Below are 20,738 nucleotides of genomic sequence, written 5' to 3'. Positions count from 1 at the left end.
TGAACAACGCGCTTTACCACCGCGACAATTTGGGAACCGAAGAATATTGTGCTTTAAGATGAAGTAAAAGAAAAAAAAGCTTAAATGTAATATTTGTTCTCGACCACGCACTAGGTCACCGTGCTGAAAAAGAAAAAAATGAAAGGCGGTTGTCGCTGTGTTGCACGCGCGTGCGCACGCACACGGACACGAGACCCGTCGACGGTCGTTCCATTTCGTGTTCGCAACGACCCGCGCCACTGGGCAGTCTCCCGAGAAAGAGCAGCCGTCGAAGACGGACGTCTCCACGAGCGAGGTCGCACTCGAACGCCGCAGCGAAAGAATTCTAACCTTCGCTATACCGTCGCCAAGCTAGGATCCGCCGTCCGCCAGAGAAGACCGGATGCGGTCGAATCGGCAGCGGGCTCCCACCGCCTCGATGACGGCTCCGGAGCAGCACAGCCGGCGACCGATGCCAAGCGAACGCCAGGAACGCCAGCGCCGACTTCCGAAGGCGTCGCCGATACCGAAACCAACCGGGGCCGACATATGCGTCGTCGGTGCGACACGGCGACGTCCGCTAGGTGTCCTCGTGCGAAGGCCGCGCGGAAGACCAGAAGAGCGGCAGACCAAGCCCCGCCGACCGACGTCTACGCTCCGTCCACCGTCGAGGAACCGCCAGACGAGGACGCTTGCCGGAACCAGACGTCGAGGACCGTGCTCGTCCCCGAGCGACGCCGCCATTGCCCGCCGTCACCGGGACTCCGAACGATCGGCGCGTCGCCCGTGGTTCTACGCGTTCTACTCCTCCGGCAGCGCCTCCGGTCCAGGTGCAGCGACGGTCGATAGCCGAGGCTCTATGGTTCCGGGTCTCGACCGACGGTGACGCGCGGAGGCGTGAAGGCGAAAAGTCGGCGGCGTTCAGACGTCGGCTCCTACGGCAGCGGCGCCGCCGAGGAACTGCGGAATGGGACGACCTCCGCCGGGACGACTCCGACCGCCGAGTTGTCGACCGCCGGGCGTGGGCCCGCTTTCTTCTACTTTGGGCAAAGCTGGACCATGTCGAATTCCGGCGAGGCCCGCGCATCGTGCGCCCGTAGAAAGGGACTGGGAAAGCTGCCGGCCGCACGTCCGGGCGTTTTGCGTTATGTTTTGTATTATGTTCTTGCGCGTTATTGAAATATATTAGAAATGTTTGCGTTTGGAATTTCCGATTTCTTCTTTCCCCACGTGTGTTGCGCTGCTGTAGAAATGATTCGCGAGTCACATTTACCTTTCTATAGTGAAGCTTTGTTTGCCTAGCTAGCCTAGAACGGATTCGCGTCGGCCGTTTGGTCGGCCGGCCGGTATCGCGCAGGACATCTTTGTTTACCTCGATATAACTAACGCTGATGCGACAGCTGTGATGAAAAATTTCCCACGGTCTGGCGGAGTGGCTTTCGACAAGCCGTGGCGAAAAGTTCTCTAAATACATGTGTAGCGGTGGGTCTCGATGGTAATCGAACGCGAGATCACACGCGCTGGTTAGAGTGACGGCCGTATAGTATAGCGGGGATTCCACCCGTGGTTTCAACCGTCTCTGAAAAAATCTCCAGGAGACCCTGTGCTGGCCCACTGGGGCATCACGATATGCATTTATCTCGCAAGACGCGATCGTAAACGTTCCTTCTTTCGCCAATATCGGCGTGTGTGCTTACGACAAGCATTATAACGAACACATCGTAAGACAGTCATTGTCGTGCATCCGTTGTCACAACGTCGTCACGCTATCATTACACCATCGACGCCAGAGCGTCGTATAGTCACGCCGCCAGGCTCATGGGTGACCTTGGTAAGCGTGAGCCATAGTATAGCAGGTCAATACCTGAGACAGTGTCGCTATGGGTGGAGGCGTGCTATCGGCATTGCCGTTACTCCCATTACGCAATTACTCTAGATTAACATTACTACCATTACTCTAAAGCAATAAAACATTGCCCATCCCCCTCAGCTGCTGTGATGGCGGTTTTCAACAGCTTTGCCGGACATTCACTTTCGCAGGGCCGGGATGCCGAGTCGATTTTTTTTTTTTCAGACTACACATACCCTTGCGAGAGGCACTAACTTCATTTAGGGCCAGCTTCATTTAGGGCCAACTTCACTTTGGTCACATCCCACAAGAAGAAGAAGAAGAAAAATAAGTAAAGAAACGCTTGTGTTTAAAAAACGCAGCGCTGCAAAGTTGAACACCGAGGAGGAGAAGTAGATTTTAATGAAGAGAAAGGAGGAGAGGTCGGCTTGGAGAGTGTGTCTCTAGCCTGCTACTCCTCGCTGGGGAAAGGGGAAGTGGGAAATACAGGCAAAGGTAGGCGGCGGGTGATTATGTTACGGTACAATGAGATACTATACACAGGTTGTCCAATATGCGGATGCGCACTGTAGACGCAATACACGCAAGAGTAATCTTGTCCACGCAAAAAGTAATCTTGTCACAAAAAGGTATTGCGCAAACACATTTCGCACTGACTGCACGTCTAACAGGTTCTATAGGCGATCGTCTAAACCAGACTCACTCAGAAAGTTCAAAAGCGATTTTATGGCACGTTGGGCACATTCAACACTCCTCCTCGCGCCCAAAAGCTTTTCTTCCGCAAAGGGGCGCGAGTCCAAGCAGTCAACAGTAGACTTGAGTGTTCTTCGTTCGGCCTCATATTGAGGGCACGCGCAAAGTACGTGAGCTATTGTCTCGGGAGTGTGACAGGCGTTGAAGTCAGCTGTGCTTGTCCATTCTTGTGAAGGTATCTGTGGGTGTATGCCACACCCAGCCGTAATCGATGAATGAGTGTTTCCTCGCCTCTCCGCAACCGAAGTGGAAGCCGGAATTGTAAACCAGCGTCAAGTCTATGGAGGCGCTCTTGCCGATGTTCGGGGTTGTCCCAATGTCGCGCCATTGAAGTTTTTATGGAGTTATGGAGCAAGGCGTTAATGTCATACTGGGAAAAATGAATTTTTATAATGTTTCCGTCAGCGTGCGCGTCAGCCTATTCATTTCCAGCTATACCACAATGGCCAGGAATCGACTGCAGCACGATGGTATGCCCGGAGTGAGACGCCTCAGCAAGCAGAGACATGATGTCATAAACCAGAGGACTATATGCGGTTCTGTCATTCATATAATTGCTGATGAGTTGCAGTGCTGGTTTTGAGTCACAGAACACTGTCCACTTTTTGAGGCTTTGTTGCAGTATGCAGCGAATTGCTTCTCGAACTGCGGTCAACTCAGCTTCTGTAGACAACGTCCTGTGTCCTATCTTGAACCGTTGTGTGATTCCCATTCCTGGTACCGTGTAGGCCGCGGCGGAAGAGGTCTGTGCCAACGAACCATCTGTAAAAACATGTTCGGAATATCCATACATGTAAGCAATGTATGATAACGCGAAATACTTGGGCCCAGCAAGCGGCATTTTCGACTTCGTTATTCCAGGGATTGAGAGTCTCACCGTTGGCTTTGCCATCGTCCAGAGTGGAATCTCGGGTATGTCATACGGTTCGAAGTCCGACGGAAATAAGTCTTGCTGCGACCGACAACACGGCTACTGAGTAGGCGGCGACAGGCCGTACGCTTGTGAAGTTCGTGAGTGGATTATTCCTGTGTCTAACCAGTAGCCTTAGAAATACTCGCAATGGCTCATGTTGCCGATAAACTCGAGCTGGGCACCCACGTGCCTCTGCAATAGTGCCCCAAGTACGCAGAACACAGAGGCGAGAACAGCCCGTACGGAGCGCTTCGTACGTGCTGTTCTCGTCTCTGTGTTTCACTTTGCGGCGCTCCTTTTTTAAACACAAATACTATGATATTCCAACTAGCCCCAACGCAAGCCATAATCAATAAAGAAACGCAGCTGCTCTGCACAACCTTCGGGATTAGCCCACATTTGTAGACTGTACTAACTCCCGGACGGACGGACGGACGGACGGACGGATGGATGGATGGATGGATGGATGGATGGATGGATGGATGATGGATGATGGATGGATGGATGGATGGATGGATGGATGGATGGATGGATGGATGGATGGATGGATGGATGGATGGATGGATGAATGAATAACTTTCTTGAGGTCCGTCGGTACGCGCGATTAGTGCGCAGCGGGCCGCTCCCACGTCGGGACAGAGGCCATGCCCCTCCACCGCGTCGCGGGCCCGATGGACAGCCCATGGAGGGCTGTACCTCAAGGTCCGAGCTGCGTTGAGCTCGGTCCCACTCTTCCTTGGTGGTCCCGAATCGGCCCACGAAATAGGCTATAGAGACACACATACCCGATACGGAAAATTGGGCGTAACTCGCTAGTAAATACATTGTCTTCAATAATTATAGTAATACTAACGGTAAGTTTCGCCCGAAGGCGAAGCATCAAAAAACGGTAGCAAGGCTTAGCGTTGCGCTGAATGCGTCTCAGAACGCTCGCGTGACGACAAGCGTACCGGCGGCGTGGCGGGCATCGAGTTTCATACAATAATTATTGTATGAAACTCTATGGTTGCGGGCACGCGAGACCGAAGGAAAACCGTAACGCCATTTGTGAGCGTCCAAAGGAAGGATCACGCAAATTTGTAACTCGATGCTGCTCCGTTCAGACTAAAGTCCCTAGGTAGTTTTGCAGAAATAAATCTGGGGACTTTAGCTCAGACCAGCGTGTATATATATATATATATATATATATATATATATATATATATATATATATATATATATATATATATATATATATATATATATATATATATATATATATATATAGGCCCCACGGGGCGCAGTGTGTGCGCATCCAAGCATTACATAGTGCCAACTTAGGGCCAACTTTGAGCACACTACGCAAGAAGTAGAAAAAAAAATATAACCAAACGTGCTCAGCATGAACGCTAATGTGCGCGCATAAATTTTAGCGGTGTAGAAACTGCATGAACTTGAAGTTGCGACCATTGCGGTACATAAATACAAACACAAACTTTCCACGAAATTACACGCTATACGTAACACGATAATGAGTGAAACTGTACCCATCGCGTTGATCAAGTCGTATAGCATTTAATTAATCGCTTCGCGCCTCACAATTGATTCCAACATGTGCGTTGAGTGCGCAATACCATTTTTTTTTTCATCGCGATAGCAATTATACAAAGGCTCGAGGCCCGTTCGCGCCGTCGGCGTAGCGAAATGGACGCAACGCTCCGATCAGTCGCGGGTCGGCCCGGAAGACCCCCCCCCCCCCCCCCCGCCCGCCGACCTCGTCTCGCCACCCCCCACCGACGGACATTGGGAGGCCCTTCTCTCCAGCACCCACCGAGACATCCAAACACGGGTCTTGGCACGAGCTGAAGACGCCATCGTTAAGCACAGCATGGCAGCCTACGTAGCTTAGCCTCCCTTATCCCTTACCCCTTCTAATAATAAAGTTGACACTCACTCACTCACTCACTCACTCACTCACTCACTCACTCACTCACTCACTCACTCACTCACTCACTCACTCACTCACTCACTCACTCACTCACTCACTCACTCACTCACTCACTCACTCACTCACTCACTCGGTGGGGAAGCCAGGCGGGCATCGTGCCTTCCGCGGCCGGCTCGACCGTCGTGCGCAGTAGAGTGTACTATACCGTTGTGCAGGTGTGCAGAGCCTGCGCACACCTGCACACCTGTGCAGTGCGCAGGTGTGCGCAGGCTCTGCACACGGCACACTGCGCCTTCGGATCAAACCGAAGCAGTTCGCGCCAGTTCGCTTCGTAGCAGGCGACGGATTCGGTTTCCGAATGACTGACGTGTGCGTGACGTCAACAAATTACGTGGGCGACACTCCCCCCCTCCCTTTTCCGTGGCTATGACGTCACCCAGACGGAGGCCAAAACCGTGCTCGCAAAGCGAACTGTTATCATTACATATCGTTACAGAATGCGGCTCCTGCCGAGTTGCTTTGATGTTTGCACACCGTGGTTTGCACTGACCAGGATGATGATGATGATGATGATGATGATGATGATGACCCTCTTTTATAGCTCGTACCTACTAAGGGGGTCGGCCACACTAGTCTGAGCGGAACGGACACTAAACGTCAGTATGACATCGAAGATTTCACTGGTACTGACTGACGCGTAACGGTTGGTGTCGTCCCATGCATTATCGTGATACGAGGCCAACAAAGCCACTGGCGGCGCTCCTGATGACGTCAGCGTCGTGAGACGTTGTGTCATAAGTACAGCTGCGAGGGCGCTGTTCCCGCTGACCAACAGTAGTTGCTTTGCGCGCTGCGTCGCAGCCCCAACATGTCGCAACTGCGCATAGCGAACTCTATGGTTACAACACCGTCCGATGTGTTCGAGCCCAGTGCTGAACCTTGATATTGCGTTCAACGCTCTGCCCTCCTTGCGAAAACTGCCATTTCTTTCCTTTGCTTTTTAGCATCAATCATTTTTTTCCCAGCTGTGAAGGGGTATGCAAAGTATACATGAGACAATTAAAGTAATGAACAGATCAGTAGTGTGCGTATTGTTGACGACGTATTATCACCGGCGGAATGTTCGCTGGGCCGAGTGGAAGAAGACGACGACGACGACCGAAAGCGCCTTGTTCCTCGCGCATTGGCCAATCTCGAGCAAGGATCCTCGCGGCGCGTGCACCAGGAGAAGAAGAACGCATCGGCCAGGGACTGCAACGGACGCCCCGTGCTCGGTGAGTTGAAATTCTGCATTCGAAATGGATCGCAGGACTCCTTTACTTTCACTGTTTGTCCACATGGCCGGTACGCGGGCTTTCTGTTGCCGTCACGTTCGTGTTGAGCTCTACCGTGGAACGACGTTCTAAACTGACCACGCTCCGTTGCATAGGCTGCACGTTTACGCGAACCCGACTCGATCGAGTAGGGTTAGAAGTCGCGCCGACCGACTCCGACGTGACCGCGTTTAAATCAATTCGCTTCCTGCGAGCCTGGAAAACGGCGGCACGCAGCGTCGAAGCTGCTGCAGACTGCCGTTTGCAGCAGACCTATTTCATGGTTCTAATCGTTCCAATGAGTCGAATGGGTTAGCCGAACGAGCTGTGCGTACGCTCAAGGAAGGACTAAAGAATAACCCCGGAATAGACCTCAAAATACGCATAGCGCGGGTTTTATGTCGATATCGCCGAACGCCCGTCAAGGATGTAAAGTCGCCGGCGGAACTCTTATTGGGGTACCAAATAAGAACAAAGCTGGACTGTATCGCTCCCGATGAAAGGTCACCAGAAATCCAACCACGAGTTGGAGGGTCTCCAGTTCAGGCAGGTGACCCAGGCTGGATGCGTGATTTCCGAACAAGTCGTCGCAGGTGGATACCAGGAATAGTGCGAGATCAACTGGGGTCCAGAATGGTCACTGTTGATTCCGGGAAAGGAATTCAGCGGCGACACTTGAACCAGGTGAGACGTCGAACTGTCTCAGACTCTTTCTCGACACAGAGGGTAGCCGTAAACCCTGCAGATAGCACTCCAATCACGTTGCGACATAGCCCGAAAGTGGCCCAGACAGATAGCCCGCCACCGTTACGAAGATCGACCCGACAGCGACGGCCTCCTGAACGCTTGGACCTGTAAGAGGGGAAGAAGTGATGTATCGCCAACTTCATCATCTTCATCGTGCCTTCATCGGCACTGCCATGGTCATCAACACACGTCAGCAGCGGAACACACGGACGCAGGCTGCAATAAAGCTGCGGTGCTTGCGGCGTTATGTCTGACTGATGTCAGTGTTTTAAGCCTAGTGCGACATGTCAGTTTGCAGCAGACCTATTTCATGGTTCTTATCGTTCCAATGAGACTGCGCTGCACAATGCTTGTCTCTGCCTTGTACCGGTAACTATTCTCCGCTGCCTTCCCACAAGGACGCTGGAATGGCGAGCCCGACCCGTCGGATGGGTCGGGCCTCGACCTCGTGCTTATCAGCCGAACACCATAGCCGTTAAGCAACCACTGCGGCGGGTATACCGTCACCATCGTTCCGCCGTCTTCACTCTCTCAACCCCATTGCGTTGTTTCGTCGTCATTCGATTGCCGCAGTGCCATTGTTGTTACTGCATATTCATCATGCAGTGGTCGTCACGCCGTCGTAGTTGTTTCATCGTCGTCATTCCGTCGTTGTCGTTCCAGCATCGTCTTCCCATCGTCATCACACAGTCGCCGTCATATAGACGTCATATAGTCGTCATATAGTCGTCATATATGTTCCAGAGTCGTCATCCAATTGCCGCCATGCCTTCATGCCTTTATCCCGACGACGTAGTCACTGGATCGTCCCCGTGCGATTGTCGTCACTGCATCGAAGTCACGCGCCTTTGTCGACGTACCGTTCGTCGTCGTGCCGCCGTGGTCACGCCGCAGTGATGGTTTCGTCATCGTTATTCCAGCACCATCTTCCCGTTGTTGTCACTTTCCATTGTCACTTTCCATTGTCACTTTCCATTGTCACTTTTCGTTGTCACTTTCCATTGTGGTCATACGGTCGTCGACATTCCGGCGTTGTCGCACTGTCATCATACCGTCGTCGTGCACGCCTTCGTAGTCACGCTTTCGTCACGCTATACCGTCGTCGTGCGGTAATCGCCATGCCTTTGTGGTGACGCAGTCGTCGTCATGCTGTGTCGTTCCGTCGTCTTCATTAAATATCGTCACTAGATATTGACCTGCAGGGCCATTGCAGTAGGCGAAGGTATTATGAAACATGCTATTCAGCCGAAAATGTGCGTCTCGTGAGCGCTCACGATAGCTGTAATAAATTAGTCTTAAGGCCATGTTTTCGTTAATTTGGTGGTAAATGGCTGGTCATTAACCTATTACTGTAGAAAATTACGTTCAAATTTTCATTCTAGTGACTTTCGTGCCGAAACCTCCCCACTGGTAGGTCAGTGCGAAGTCTGGAATTTGCGCGTATTTTCTCCTAATTGGGCCGCTTTGGCAGAGATCGCGATACTTGACACTCGATACACGAATTATCGTGTCTTCGGTTCCATGATACTATAATGTAGCCCGGTTTCGCCTTTTTACAGAATAAGAGGAGAGCCTAACCAGATCCGTAAAGACGCTGCCAAAACCAGTGACGTCACGGCGAGCTGACGCGCGAATCCCAGAGCGGCGTCGACCAACCATACCTTTCGCTTTCGCGTTTTGCAGCGAAGCCTTTTAAGGGGGAGTTCCAAAACAATTTCCGTCATGCGTCGATGTCAAATGTAGATGCAGCGCAACGTGATTCGGAGCCGCGATTTAGCTTCGAAGTGCTAAAATAAATTATTATGGAATAAGTTACCTGGAGTATATCGCACTCAAAAAGACAATGCCATATACCCACAGTTCTTTTTTAACCAGAAACAGCAACGCTGTCTCTTCTTCTTCTTTTTCTTCTTTTACAATGCGTTTTACTGGATTCACGCTGGGGGTAAGCTAGGAGTTTGTACAGATGGTCTTGGCTGGTTGTCTTGGATCTATCAGTTACTAATATTGGCGTACGTCTGCGAAGTTTTTTCCTATTCTATCTTACCAAACCTTGCATTACGGTAAGAGTATTGCATAATGAAAAATCTCTTGCCAAAGCTTGTATTACGGTTTTGGTGTCGCATAACGTGCAATCGACTACCACAACTTATTATTTTTTGCATAGCGCATGTCTATAAGCTCCGTGTGGGCCCCAATTCCGATGAAAGAAAGCAATGTTCTATCGCTTCGTTGTGTGACATGCAGGTCTTTAGAGAGAAAAAAAAACACCCAGTTGACAACGCCAGGACACGCCACCTGAGCCAGAAATGGCAGGAGCGCGTGGCTTCGACCCCGTCCTGGCCGAACGAGGAGACTCGACGCAAACTACCTACGCGAGCGCGGCCTTCGAGCACCTGCCACGCTGCACGGCCACGCCGGACGGCACGTGCCAGATTGTGGACCACCTCTCGGCGTTGAACGAGCTGCTCTTCCACGCCGAACTAGAGCTGCGAGAACTCTCCGCACCCTGCGGGCTCTCGCTCGTGAGTTTGGCCGAGAAGAACGCGTGCATGCCGCTCGACTCGGAGAAGATCGCCAGCCAAGCGGCCGCGCTCGTCCACCGGCTGCTCAAGACGCACTCGTGCGTGCTGCACGTTCACGTCCACCCCCGCGTCTTCGCCTCTCACGGACCGCTGATGTGTGACGCCCTCAAGTGCAACCCTTCGACCAGGCTGCTGAACATCGACTTCCGAGGGTCCGCCGTCAAGCAGGACCTCGACGACGTCTTCCGTTCCCTGAGGCACCTGGAAGAATTCGAATGCTTAGCCCAGGGGGTGCGCGACGACGTGTCGTCTGCTTTGTCGACGGCCGTTCGCGTCCGCACGTCGCTGACGACCCTCAGGATTGCCGAGTTGTGCATGACCGGCAGCACGGCGAAACCGTTCGTGGCCGCTCTTAAAGGAAATTCCACGCTGAAAGAGCTGTCCATGCACGGTTCTGTCGTATGCGAGGCCGGGCGAGGCGAATTCGCGCAGTACCTGAGAGAGACCACCTCGCTGACCACGCTAAGCGTAGCGGCGGACGAGGTCAGCAGACGAAACTGCTTCAACTGGATGGCCGAAGGGCTCCTGGTAAACAAGAGCCTCAAGAACGTCCGCCTGAACAACGTTCTTTTCGACCAAGAAAACGCCGAACTGGCGGCGAGGATTTTCGCGGAAAATCGAGTTATACGCTGCTTCCACATAGTGTACCTACCGCCAGCTTTATCCCTTCAGCCGAGCACAGACTACAACTTCTGGTACACGCCTCTGTCCACCAACGAGACGCTGGAGGAACTCGGCCTCCCGCTGTCCATCTGGAACTCGGCGCAGTGGGTCAGTTTCTTCTGGACGGCCGTGCGGAAGCAGAGCATGAAGAAGCTGATCATTTCCGTGCACGCCACCGCTCACCGCAACCTGCGAGCCCTGTGCAAGGCCCTCAAGGAGAGCGGCACCGAAGAGAAGGTCTCGCTGGGAACCTACTTCGTGCACCACAACCTGGACTTGATCTACTCGAGGGCGTTCTCGGACGTGGACATGTTCTGCTTCGGCAACATCGTGGGACGCCTCTCGCGCGTGTTGCTGGCGTTCCCGCACATCACGTCCATACGCTTCAGCATCCGGATGGGGGACGTGGCCCTCGTGTCGGCCATCGCCGCGTACATCGGCGCCGCCACGTCGCTCCGGAAGCTGCGGCTGACCCTGTACTCGGACGACGGCGACACGGAACAGGACACGAACGCGTCGTGGACCGAGATCGTGGAGTCGCTCGCTCGCAACGCGAGCATCAAGGGGCTGGGCGTGCACGTGGACATCGACTCGGACGACAGCGACGAGGAGGACGGCGTCGGCGACGTGCTCGAGCAGCACCAGGTCCAGCGGCTCGCCCAGGTGATCGGGTCCAGGCGGAACATGCGCAGGGTCTACTTCGGCGCCGAACAGTCGGGCGTGGTCGGCGCCTTCCTCCGCCGCTTCTCCGAGGGCATCGCGGACAACTACGACCTGGTCCGCGTCACCCTGAGCGGAACGCTGGACGCCGAATCGGCGCGGGACGGCTTCCGGGTGCGGGACACCGCGCGCCGAAACTTCGGCCTGGTGACGCGCGCCGCGCAGTTCGCCAGAGGCCGTGCGCTGGACAGGTGAGTGCGTGCATGGTACTGCACACACTGCATGGTACTGCGTGCACATGAGTACTGCGCATAGTACTGCGTACACTGTAGAAGTGTACTGCGTACACTTCTACAGAGCGTTGTTAAATCGTGCGCGTAACGTTGTTAGTAATAGTAGTAGGAGTGATTTATTTGTCGTTTGAAGACATTCACATTGTAGAGTAGTAAACAGAAAGATGTCCCACATTATACCGGCACTGAAATGGAGCCTCTTGTTTTTGAGCACTTGATACACGTGGATAGTAAGAGCGTATATTGGCACGCACTTTGGCCAAGTTTTCACAGCATTATTACACGGGAGTCTCAACTTACGGGTCACGTGGAAGGAAAGCTTCTGCGACAGAGTGGCCGCGTTAGGCGGGTTGTGTAGGCTGTCGTCTTGCGCGCTTGTCATAAGGGACAGTAGAGCAACGACACGCGTCTGTGGGCTAAAGGTACAAATGTCGCTTGTTCAGTATTTGGTCTTCTTTGTGAACGTGAAACTCTGTGTTCAGGAAGACCATCGGGTGGTGCGCGGCTCCGCCAACAATCGTTGACGCTTCAAATGGTGGACTCCTGAGCGGAGGTCGCATGCGCTGAGAAGTGTGTTTACCCCGTTCACTGTATAGGCCACGGGTTCCAGGAGACCTGCTTTGGGCACGAGTCGATAGACGGCCCACCGAAAGAACTTGCCGATCGAGGGCTATAATAATAATAATAATGTGCGCCAAGAACAACCACAGCACGAAAAAAAGGGGTGGGGGTAGGCGGACACGGGGACAAGCGCTACTCTCCACTGTTTATTACACAAGGTAATATTACACGGGACAAAGACACAAGCGCCGATTCGCGACTGTTTTTTTATCCCGAACCAACCGGTATATCGTAACATAAACTAGCCTAACAAACACAAACGTCGTTTTCGGAATGAGACCTTTAGTTACGACTCGGAGCTTGTACCGCTGTGTTCTAGCTCTTATCGGCGCATTTTGAGCTGTATTTAACGTTATATGGTTCTTTATTCGCTATAGTTTCGTTATTACAGATTGTATCAGAGGAGGTATATGACTCCCCGACTGTCACACTTGTGTTGCTGAGATTGGGAGGGGGCGGGGGGCGGATGGAGTAGCTGTAGGGCTGTAGTGCTGGCCATGTAATGCGTTGGGGAACAGGGCTTTATTAGAGTTAGAAAATGGGTGCCAAGAGAAGGGAAGCGCAATCGAGGGCGGCAGAGAATTGGATGGTATGAAGAAGTTTGAAAATTTGCAGGCAGAACTTGCGATCGGCTGCCACAAGACAGGCACAACTGGATATCGCTGGGTGAGGCCTTCGTCCTCGGGCAGTGGACATCAAAAAACAACAGTCCCGTTATTATGATTACGAGGATGATTATACTGTGCCAGTCGTGAGCGTTTAGCAAATCAAAGCCCGTTCGGTCTCTGCAGGCACTGCGCCATCGCTTTGGAGCGGGTCTGGCGCCACGGGGCCCTGCTCGAAGAACTCGCCGAGCAGCTGTGCGTCAGCGTGGACGAGGCCTCGACCACGGTGCGACGCGGGCTGAGGAGCACGGAGGGCCTGCACGACTTCATGCGGCTCGCCCGCGTCGTCCGGGACTGCGTCGTGTGCGAACCGGACGGCGACGGCGGCCCTCGACTGGACACCCTCAACGACGACTGCTGGCGGCTGGTCCGCCGTTACCTGATGATCGGCGACGTCAGGGAGCCCACCGGGCCGGCGTCTTCGAGGCACTGACGTCACGGGGCGTGCTCGGGGGGGTTCCTGCGGCCTTCACAATCCGGAACCCTGACCCCGAGAGGAGGTGGCGTTGGCAGTGGCGTAGCAACAGGGGGGGCCGGGGGGCCGTGGGCCCCGGGTGCAAGGAGCCAGTGGGGGGGTGTCATACACGTCTGAAGACACTCCTCTGTCCGCCGGCTACACCCGGGGGGGGGGGGGGGGGGAAGAAGACCTATGGGCCCCGGGTGCCAGACGGCCTAGCTACGCCACTGCCGCGTTGGTGTGTGCAAACATGCGGTGTTACGTGGCGTCGTTTCCCTGCAGGAGTCGGACGTACAGCTGTGTCAACGACTTGTGATGACTTGCGATGTGACGGACGTTCAGAAGTCCGTGCCTCTCGAGGCCGGCGTATACAAAGCGTGCAGACGTGTCTCTTGAAGTGCACCCCGTGCGTGCCGACATGAAGTTGTCAGAACTTCGAGGATGCGGTGAACTTGAAGCGCTGCGCGCGGTCGCGTGAGGACTTGAACGATGTCGATCGACCTCGACGTTTGCGAGGACATGATTTAACTGCTACTAGTGTTTTTTTTTACTTATCGAGTGTTCTTTCTGAAATAAAGATTGTCAGACAGTTTTATCTTGCCTAATTGAAAAAAAGATGGATGCGTTTAAATTCACCAGCTCCTGCTTATGTTAATCACACCGTGCATTCCTATATTATACAGGGTGAGATTTTTTTGTAGATTCCGATGTATGCGTTGAATCTACATGACGTTTATTTTCTTGTTTTTTTTTAGTGAACTCCAGCATATTCTTTATTTCATGGTGACCAAGAAAATATCATGAAATGGAATACATGCGAAATCTACAAACGCTAATGCGAAGTGCCGTCATATGTCGTCATATAATTATAGCCGGGGAGTTCCCATTGGGGTTTGACTTGGAGCGAATTCTCAGGATTACACCACTTTCGAGATATTAATCCGAGAACGTTGCGGAGAAACGTATTGACGTCCCAGTTATTTTTGTGCTTCGATGCCAAAAAACAATGCCAAAAAGGATACACCGGACGTCATAATTCTGCAGGAAACACACGGGATTGCAAAGATAGCAGGATACAGATCTTTTGGCTATGCCGAAGGGGACACCAGGGCATTAACTACGCTGGTAAAAAGAAACATAACTTGCATGCAGCACAACACAGGCATAACGCACATTGACAATATTCTATTGGAACTCATCCCACAAAAAAAGACAGGACGTAGCTTGTTTATTCTCAACATTTCTAGTAACCCCATGCTACATAAAAACAAATTCAAGAACCTATTCCAGAAAACACTCATACTTGCTGGAGAAAATGCGGTAGTTATAGGAGGAGACTTTAATGCCCCACACACCACGTGTGGATACTTATATACCAGAGCAAAAGGAAGGGACTTATGGAACGACTCGCAAGAATTAGGCCTCACGCTCGTCACAGACCCCGCCACTCCAACCAGAGTAGGCACGGCGCTAAACAGGGACACAACCCCAGACCTAACCTTTACCAAGAATATTGAAAAGGCGACGTGGCACAACACACTGGAAGATTTGGGTAGTGACCACCGCATATTGGAGTTACACGTCAGAGAAGGGCCGAATAGACAGAAGGAACGACAGATCAAATTAGTAGACTGGGAACTATTTCGTAGAACGCGAGAGAAGACACATCAACGATCAATCGCAGACATAGAACAATGGACTAAGGAGCTCAGTGATGACGTCAAAGCTGCCACAAAAATAGCACCACCTGAATCTAACTTGGATAAATGCGACAGCAGACTTCTCCATATGTGAGAAGCTAAGCAGTTGCTTCAGAATAGACTTAGCGGACTGAAGCATAACAGAAAGTTAAGAAAGCGCATAGCACTCCTCAACAAAAAAATAGAAGAACATGCTAAGCAATTGACCAAACAACAATGGGACGAGATATGTAATTCCATGGACGGACAATTAAGCACCGGCAAAACCTGGCACATGCTCAGGTCCCTGCTTGACCATGACAATAACAAGAAAAATCACATGCAAGCCATTAATAAGTTAATACACGCATATGAGGGTACAGAAGAGGAATTTCTCAATGAATCACAGCAGAAATACTTAAAACAGGCACCCCCTTGCATCTATCCTAGCTACAACGGGAATACAAACACAAAATTAGACGAGGAACTCACGGAGGCAGAAATCCGCGTTCCCTACAAAAGTTAAACACAAAATCCGCCCCAGGCCCGGACGGTATAACCAACAAGACTCTCAGGAACCTGGATGATGAATCGATAGCCAAACTAACAGAATACATAAACGAGTGTTGGGTAAAGGGAGAAGTGCCAGCTCAATGGAAGAAAGCGATGATAACGCTTATTCCAAAACCTGGTAAGAAGCTTGAGATAGACAACCTCAGACCAATCTCCCTAACATCCTGCGTCGGCAAATTAATGGAACATGTAATTTTAAACAGAGTAGACAACTTCTTAGAAGATAATAACATATACCCAGATACAATGATAGGATTTCGCAAAAATCTTTCGACACAAGATGCGATGCTCCAACTTAAGCATCAGATAATCGATTATAACACGCGCTCGACAAGGGCCATCTTGGGCCTTGATCTTAAAAAAGCTTTCGATAATGCCAACCACGCAACCATATTTGAAAACATCGAACGAATAGGACTAGGGCAACGGACGTATAACTACATCAAGAGCTTCCTATCAGATAGGAAAGCAGTCATCTCCGTCGGAGGGCTCAAGTCGCCCGAGATCGACATAGGGGGGGGGGGGGGGGCGGCACGCCGCAAGGCGCTGTCATCTCGTCGATGCTGTTTAATCTCGTCTTGATGGGACTCCCCGAAAAATTGAATCACATAGAGTCCCTGAATCACACAATCTACGCGGACGATATTACTATCTGGACCTGTGATGGCAGCGACGGATCAATAGAACAACGACTCCAGACAGCAATTAATACAGTAGAGGAGCACCTCATAGGAACAGGCCTCACATGCCCTGCAGAGAAATCTGAACTTCTATTGTACCACCCTACACTTAGAGGCAGGCCTCCCAAAGGATACGACAGAAACAAGGCTCATGAGGAAATCAAGCTACACACCAAGAACGGGTGGAATATCCCAATAGTCAACCAGCTCAAAGTGCTGGGTCTGGTAATCGAGAACAAAGGCACAAATAGGGAAACTGTAAAGAAGTTAGACACAAAGGTAACAAACACCATGAGATTAATCAAACGAATTACTAACAAGCACCAAGGTATGAAGGAAGAAAGTATCATACGGCTGATACAATCATTCGTAATCAGTCAGATCACATACATAGCAGCCTTCCACAATTGGTTTGCAGCTGAAAAGCGTAAAATTAACAACATGATAAAAAAGCATACAAACTAGCGCTAGGGGTTCCCATCAGTAAGAGCATGGATCTCTTGCTAAAGTTAGGACTCCGCAACACACTGGACGAACTCATAGAAGCACAACAAACATCTCAAGCAGAGCGACTAACCAAAACCAAAACGGGACGGCATATACTAAGCAAACTAGGAATGAATTATCACAATCTATACGGGGAAAAGAGGACGATAACGAGAGAAATTCGTGACAAACTCCTAGTACCAATTATACCCAAGAACATGCACCCAGGTTACAACGACGGCAGACGCAAGAGTAGAGCAGAGAAAATTATCCGAAGCTTTGGGTCAGGCGACAGAGCAACCTTCGTAGACGCGGCTGAATACCCAGACAGAAATAGCTATGTAGCAGTAATCGTAGATCACACCCAAAAACCCCTTACAAGCGTATCAGTTAATACCAAACATTCCGAGACAGCAGAGGAGGTAGCCATTGCACTAGCATTGGTCTCCACGAATGCTCAGTACATCATTAGCGATTCTCAAGCGGCCATTAGAAATTATGCAAAAGGTAGGATCTCTCCTGAGGCATGGCACATCATCAGAGTCAATGAAGCAAAGTTCTCCAATGCAGAGAAGAACGGCAGGCAATTGATCTGGTTCCCAGCGCATACGACTCCAGACATTCCTGCAGTCAACCTCAACGAGGTAGCACACCGCGAAGCTCGAGGTCTTACTCGCCGAGCTGAGCAAAGAGTGACTTCCATCGGTCGGGAGAACGCGGAGGAGAAAATCTGGAGAGAAAAAGATATATTAACAAGATTTAGTGATATTACCAAATTCTGTCAAAATCGGAGGCGAGTATCACCACCGCCTCACACTAAACTGAACAAAGCTGAGTCTGTTACTTGGAGGCGACTACAAACAGAAACTTATACGAGTCCCGTGCAACTAAAAACTTTCTACCCCGATATATACGAGAGCGATATGTGCAAGCTATGCAAGTCTGTTAGAGCCACCCTTCAACACATATTGTGGGGATGTGAAATATACCAAAATAAAATGGCAGTCTCCCCAGAAAATCTACGGGCGCGGTGGTCGGCCGTGCTGCTCAGCTCAGAACTCCAAGACCAACTTTGGGCCGCCCAGCGAGCCAAGGAAGCCGCACGGGAGCAGCAGCTCCCAGTGGCCATCTAGGCGGCCCCAGGCCCGGGCCTCCCAATCGCCGGATTCCAAATAAAGTTGTCAAACACACACACACACACACACACACACACACACACACACACACACACACACACACACACACACACACACACACGCACACGCACACGCACACGCACACACACACACACACACACACACACACACACACACACACACAATATGTGCCAAAGGAAATTAGATAAAAAACGTAATTAGTGAAGTTTAATTGGTCGATTATGCATTTCAATCTTTTTGTGCAAGCACATAGTCAGCCGTTTCGATTTGACCAGCTCACGCATTAGAATGGTGCCATCTGTCACGGGCAATTTTTAAGAGTTTTTGAAAGTGTTCACTGGAAAACCCTGTGTATTTCGGCCTCTTCAGAATGCGCTATGCTGTAGCATTGCTCTCATCTCAGTCATCGGGCACTACCAATTCACTAATTATGCATAGGCGCGCGGTGACGTGTTACTCCTTTGTTTCACTGCTGTCATCGTCGTGGTGCACCAGATATGCGATCAAGCTTCCTTCACCTCTCGTTTACGAGGTTCTCTATAAGCAGACGTTGTTGACGGTATCACATGTGCCAAATAACGTTTTTTTTTGTTTTTGCTTCGGACTCTATGGAACCTTTATATTTCACTTTGCTTGGAAACTAGAAATATTCGGGATTCAACTCGATATTTGCAGGACTTTCTTTTTTCGGATATTTTTCTACTTTACCACTATCTGAAAGCGATATTCCTCTGCTGTGTCGTTTAATTACTGTGGTGGCATCTGCCCGACGCTGATTTGTTACGAGGAGTGTTAAGAGAAATACTGCAGCGTATTTCGAGAATGGACCACAATTCAACGCGGGAAGTTTCGCATATTATTCCCGTGCCCCGAGCACCCAACAAGCGCCGAACTAGTACGAAATCCGTGACGTCATGGTGACCATGGGTGCGCGTTTCGAAATAGGACATTTTTTTCGACTGCGTTGATAAAGACAGACCGACGTCGCCGACCGTTTCTCGGTTTTTACTGAATGGTGGAGATTAACCTGTCGCAGTAACACAATTGCTAAGAGAAGTCGCGAGGCAGCGCTCAGGCTGATTAACAAACCTGGACGATTGGGAGCTAAAGGAAATTGTTAAATCGAGCTTGATTGATAAATTATCCCAGATCTATCTATCTATCTATCTATCTATCTATCTATTACCGAGCGCCATGTCGCAGTAAGAGTGCCTTTTTTAGTATGGCAAAAGCAGTGGAAAATTACCAATTAAGGGCGAGAATGAGGGCCAGGTGACGACGTAGCTTGGATTGCCCAGTAAGGAAAACACATAGACGAGTGCAAATTTGCGCACCTCTGACTGTATGAGAGATATATAAGCTCTCCGTTTGCCATATGTTTATGCATGTATGAGATGTAGGTGGTGTTTTGGAAAAGTTCTGCGGAAATACATTCCTCCACTGAGCGAAGCATTGCGCGATTCACGCCGTGCAGCGTACAGAAGCGCCACGTGTGTGCGTGTGCGCGTGCGTGTGCGCGTGTTTGCGCGTGTGCGCGCGCGCGTGTGATCAGTTTACGTCCCGGCAACTTTAATAATAATAATATATGGGGTTTTACGTGCCAAAACCACTTTCTGATTATGAGGCACGCCGTAGTGGGGGACTCCGGAAATTTTGACCACCTGGGGTTCTTTAACGTGCACCTAAATCTAAGTACACGGGTGTTTTCGCATTTCGCCCCCATCGAAATGCGGCCGCCGTGGCCGGGATTCGATCCCGCGACCTCGTGCTCAGCAGCCTAACACCATAGCCACTGAGCAACCACGGCGGGTTCCCGGCAACTTTACTGAAAGGCTTTAGAATAAACGGGCGTGCGTTCATTCGCTATCGCCGAGTCTGCTTATCGCGCGCGAGAAACTATAAGATTATCTGTCTTTTAAAGCGCGCGCTCCTGCAAAGTGATCCGCCTTTCGGCGTCGACACTTTGCGCGCGTTTGACCCCCCCCCCCCCCCCCCCGCCCTCTTCCCATAGATTGCGGAGTACCGTTATAAACCACGCATCTTCGCCTTCGCGCTTCGTTTAACGCCAAGGTTAGGGTCAGGGCCAGAGGGGGAGGGGGGGGGGGGGCGTCGTAGCGTGACGCGACCGACCCACACGACGCTAATGATTCATTAACGAGGAAGTGGCGGCGGAACCTCAGCGACAGTCAAAACAGGCGCCTCGCCGCTCGGGGAGGCTGCAGCAACCAACCGCCCCCACTCGAGCCGAACGGAACGGGTCTTTGGCCTCTTCAGCAGATAGGCGGCCAGTTTGAAAAGTTTGTTTCTTGTCCTCGTCGTTTTGGGCAACTATTTGGGGGTGACGACAGCGTGCGGGCGTGCCCCGTCTGATACTCGGAAGCACACTCGGTATGGTGTAGGGTGAACCACGTGGTTAATAATACATCGCGTGGGCCACGGCGTTCGGCGAATGTTTACGGAAGCGAAAGGCTGCACCCGCTCTCCGGGCCGCTTTGGAATGCGTCGTCAGCCAGTGCCTCCTAAATAGCAGGCCTGTGCACTCCGATTTGTGACATCATGCTACTTGGACCGAAATTTCCACTGCCAATCCCAGCGTGACGAAGACGATGACGTCAAAACCACCGCGGCTCGATTGGGAGCGTCCCCATTAGATACTATGGCAGTCGGGCAAGGTAACATGACGTCACGGATCGAAGTGCACCGGCCTTGTGTTATCTAAGAGGCGTTGCGTAAGCGCA

The 20,738-nt window shown here is 51.4% G+C and overlaps 2 protein-coding genes across 3 annotated transcripts in view; one reads left to right on the top strand and one right to left on the bottom strand.

The window, feature by feature from the left end:
* LOC135921867 (calcyphosin-like protein) overlaps positions 1–20,738 on the bottom strand; it is an 85,830-nt gene that overhangs the window by 18,137 nt on the left and 46,955 nt on the right. The gene's annotated exons all lie outside the window — the stretch shown is intronic.
* Positions 6,397–13,513, top strand: LOC135921850 (uncharacterized). The gene is made up of 3 exons (XM_065456230.2): positions 6,397–6,695; positions 9,729–11,640; positions 13,095–13,513. Exons 2-3 carry the CDS (start codon positions 9,791–9,793, stop codon positions 13,399–13,401), a joined length of 2,157 nt encoding a protein of 718 aa, XP_065312302.2. The 5' UTR covers positions 6,397–6,695; positions 9,729–9,790; the 3' UTR covers positions 13,402–13,513.

Source organism: Dermacentor albipictus, chromosome 9 (genome assembly GCF_038994185.2).
Source record: "Dermacentor albipictus isolate Rhodes 1998 colony chromosome 9, USDA_Dalb.pri_finalv2, whole genome shotgun sequence".
Taxonomy (NCBI): Eukaryota; Metazoa; Arthropoda; class Arachnida; order Ixodida; family Ixodidae; genus Dermacentor; species Dermacentor albipictus.
The sequence above is the reverse complement of the archived record's forward strand: the minus strand, read 5'-3'. Positions and strand labels throughout refer to the sequence as shown.

Coding starts and splice junctions, on each gene's coding strand:
- LOC135921850 (XM_065456230.2), top strand. CDS start 9,791: ATGGCAGGAGCGCGTGGCTTCGACCCCGTCCTGGCCGAACGAGGAGAC. Junction 11,641..13,094: donor AGAGGCCGTGCGCTGGACAG/GTGAGTGCGTGC, acceptor CGGTCTCTGCAG/GCACTGCGCCATCGCTTTGG.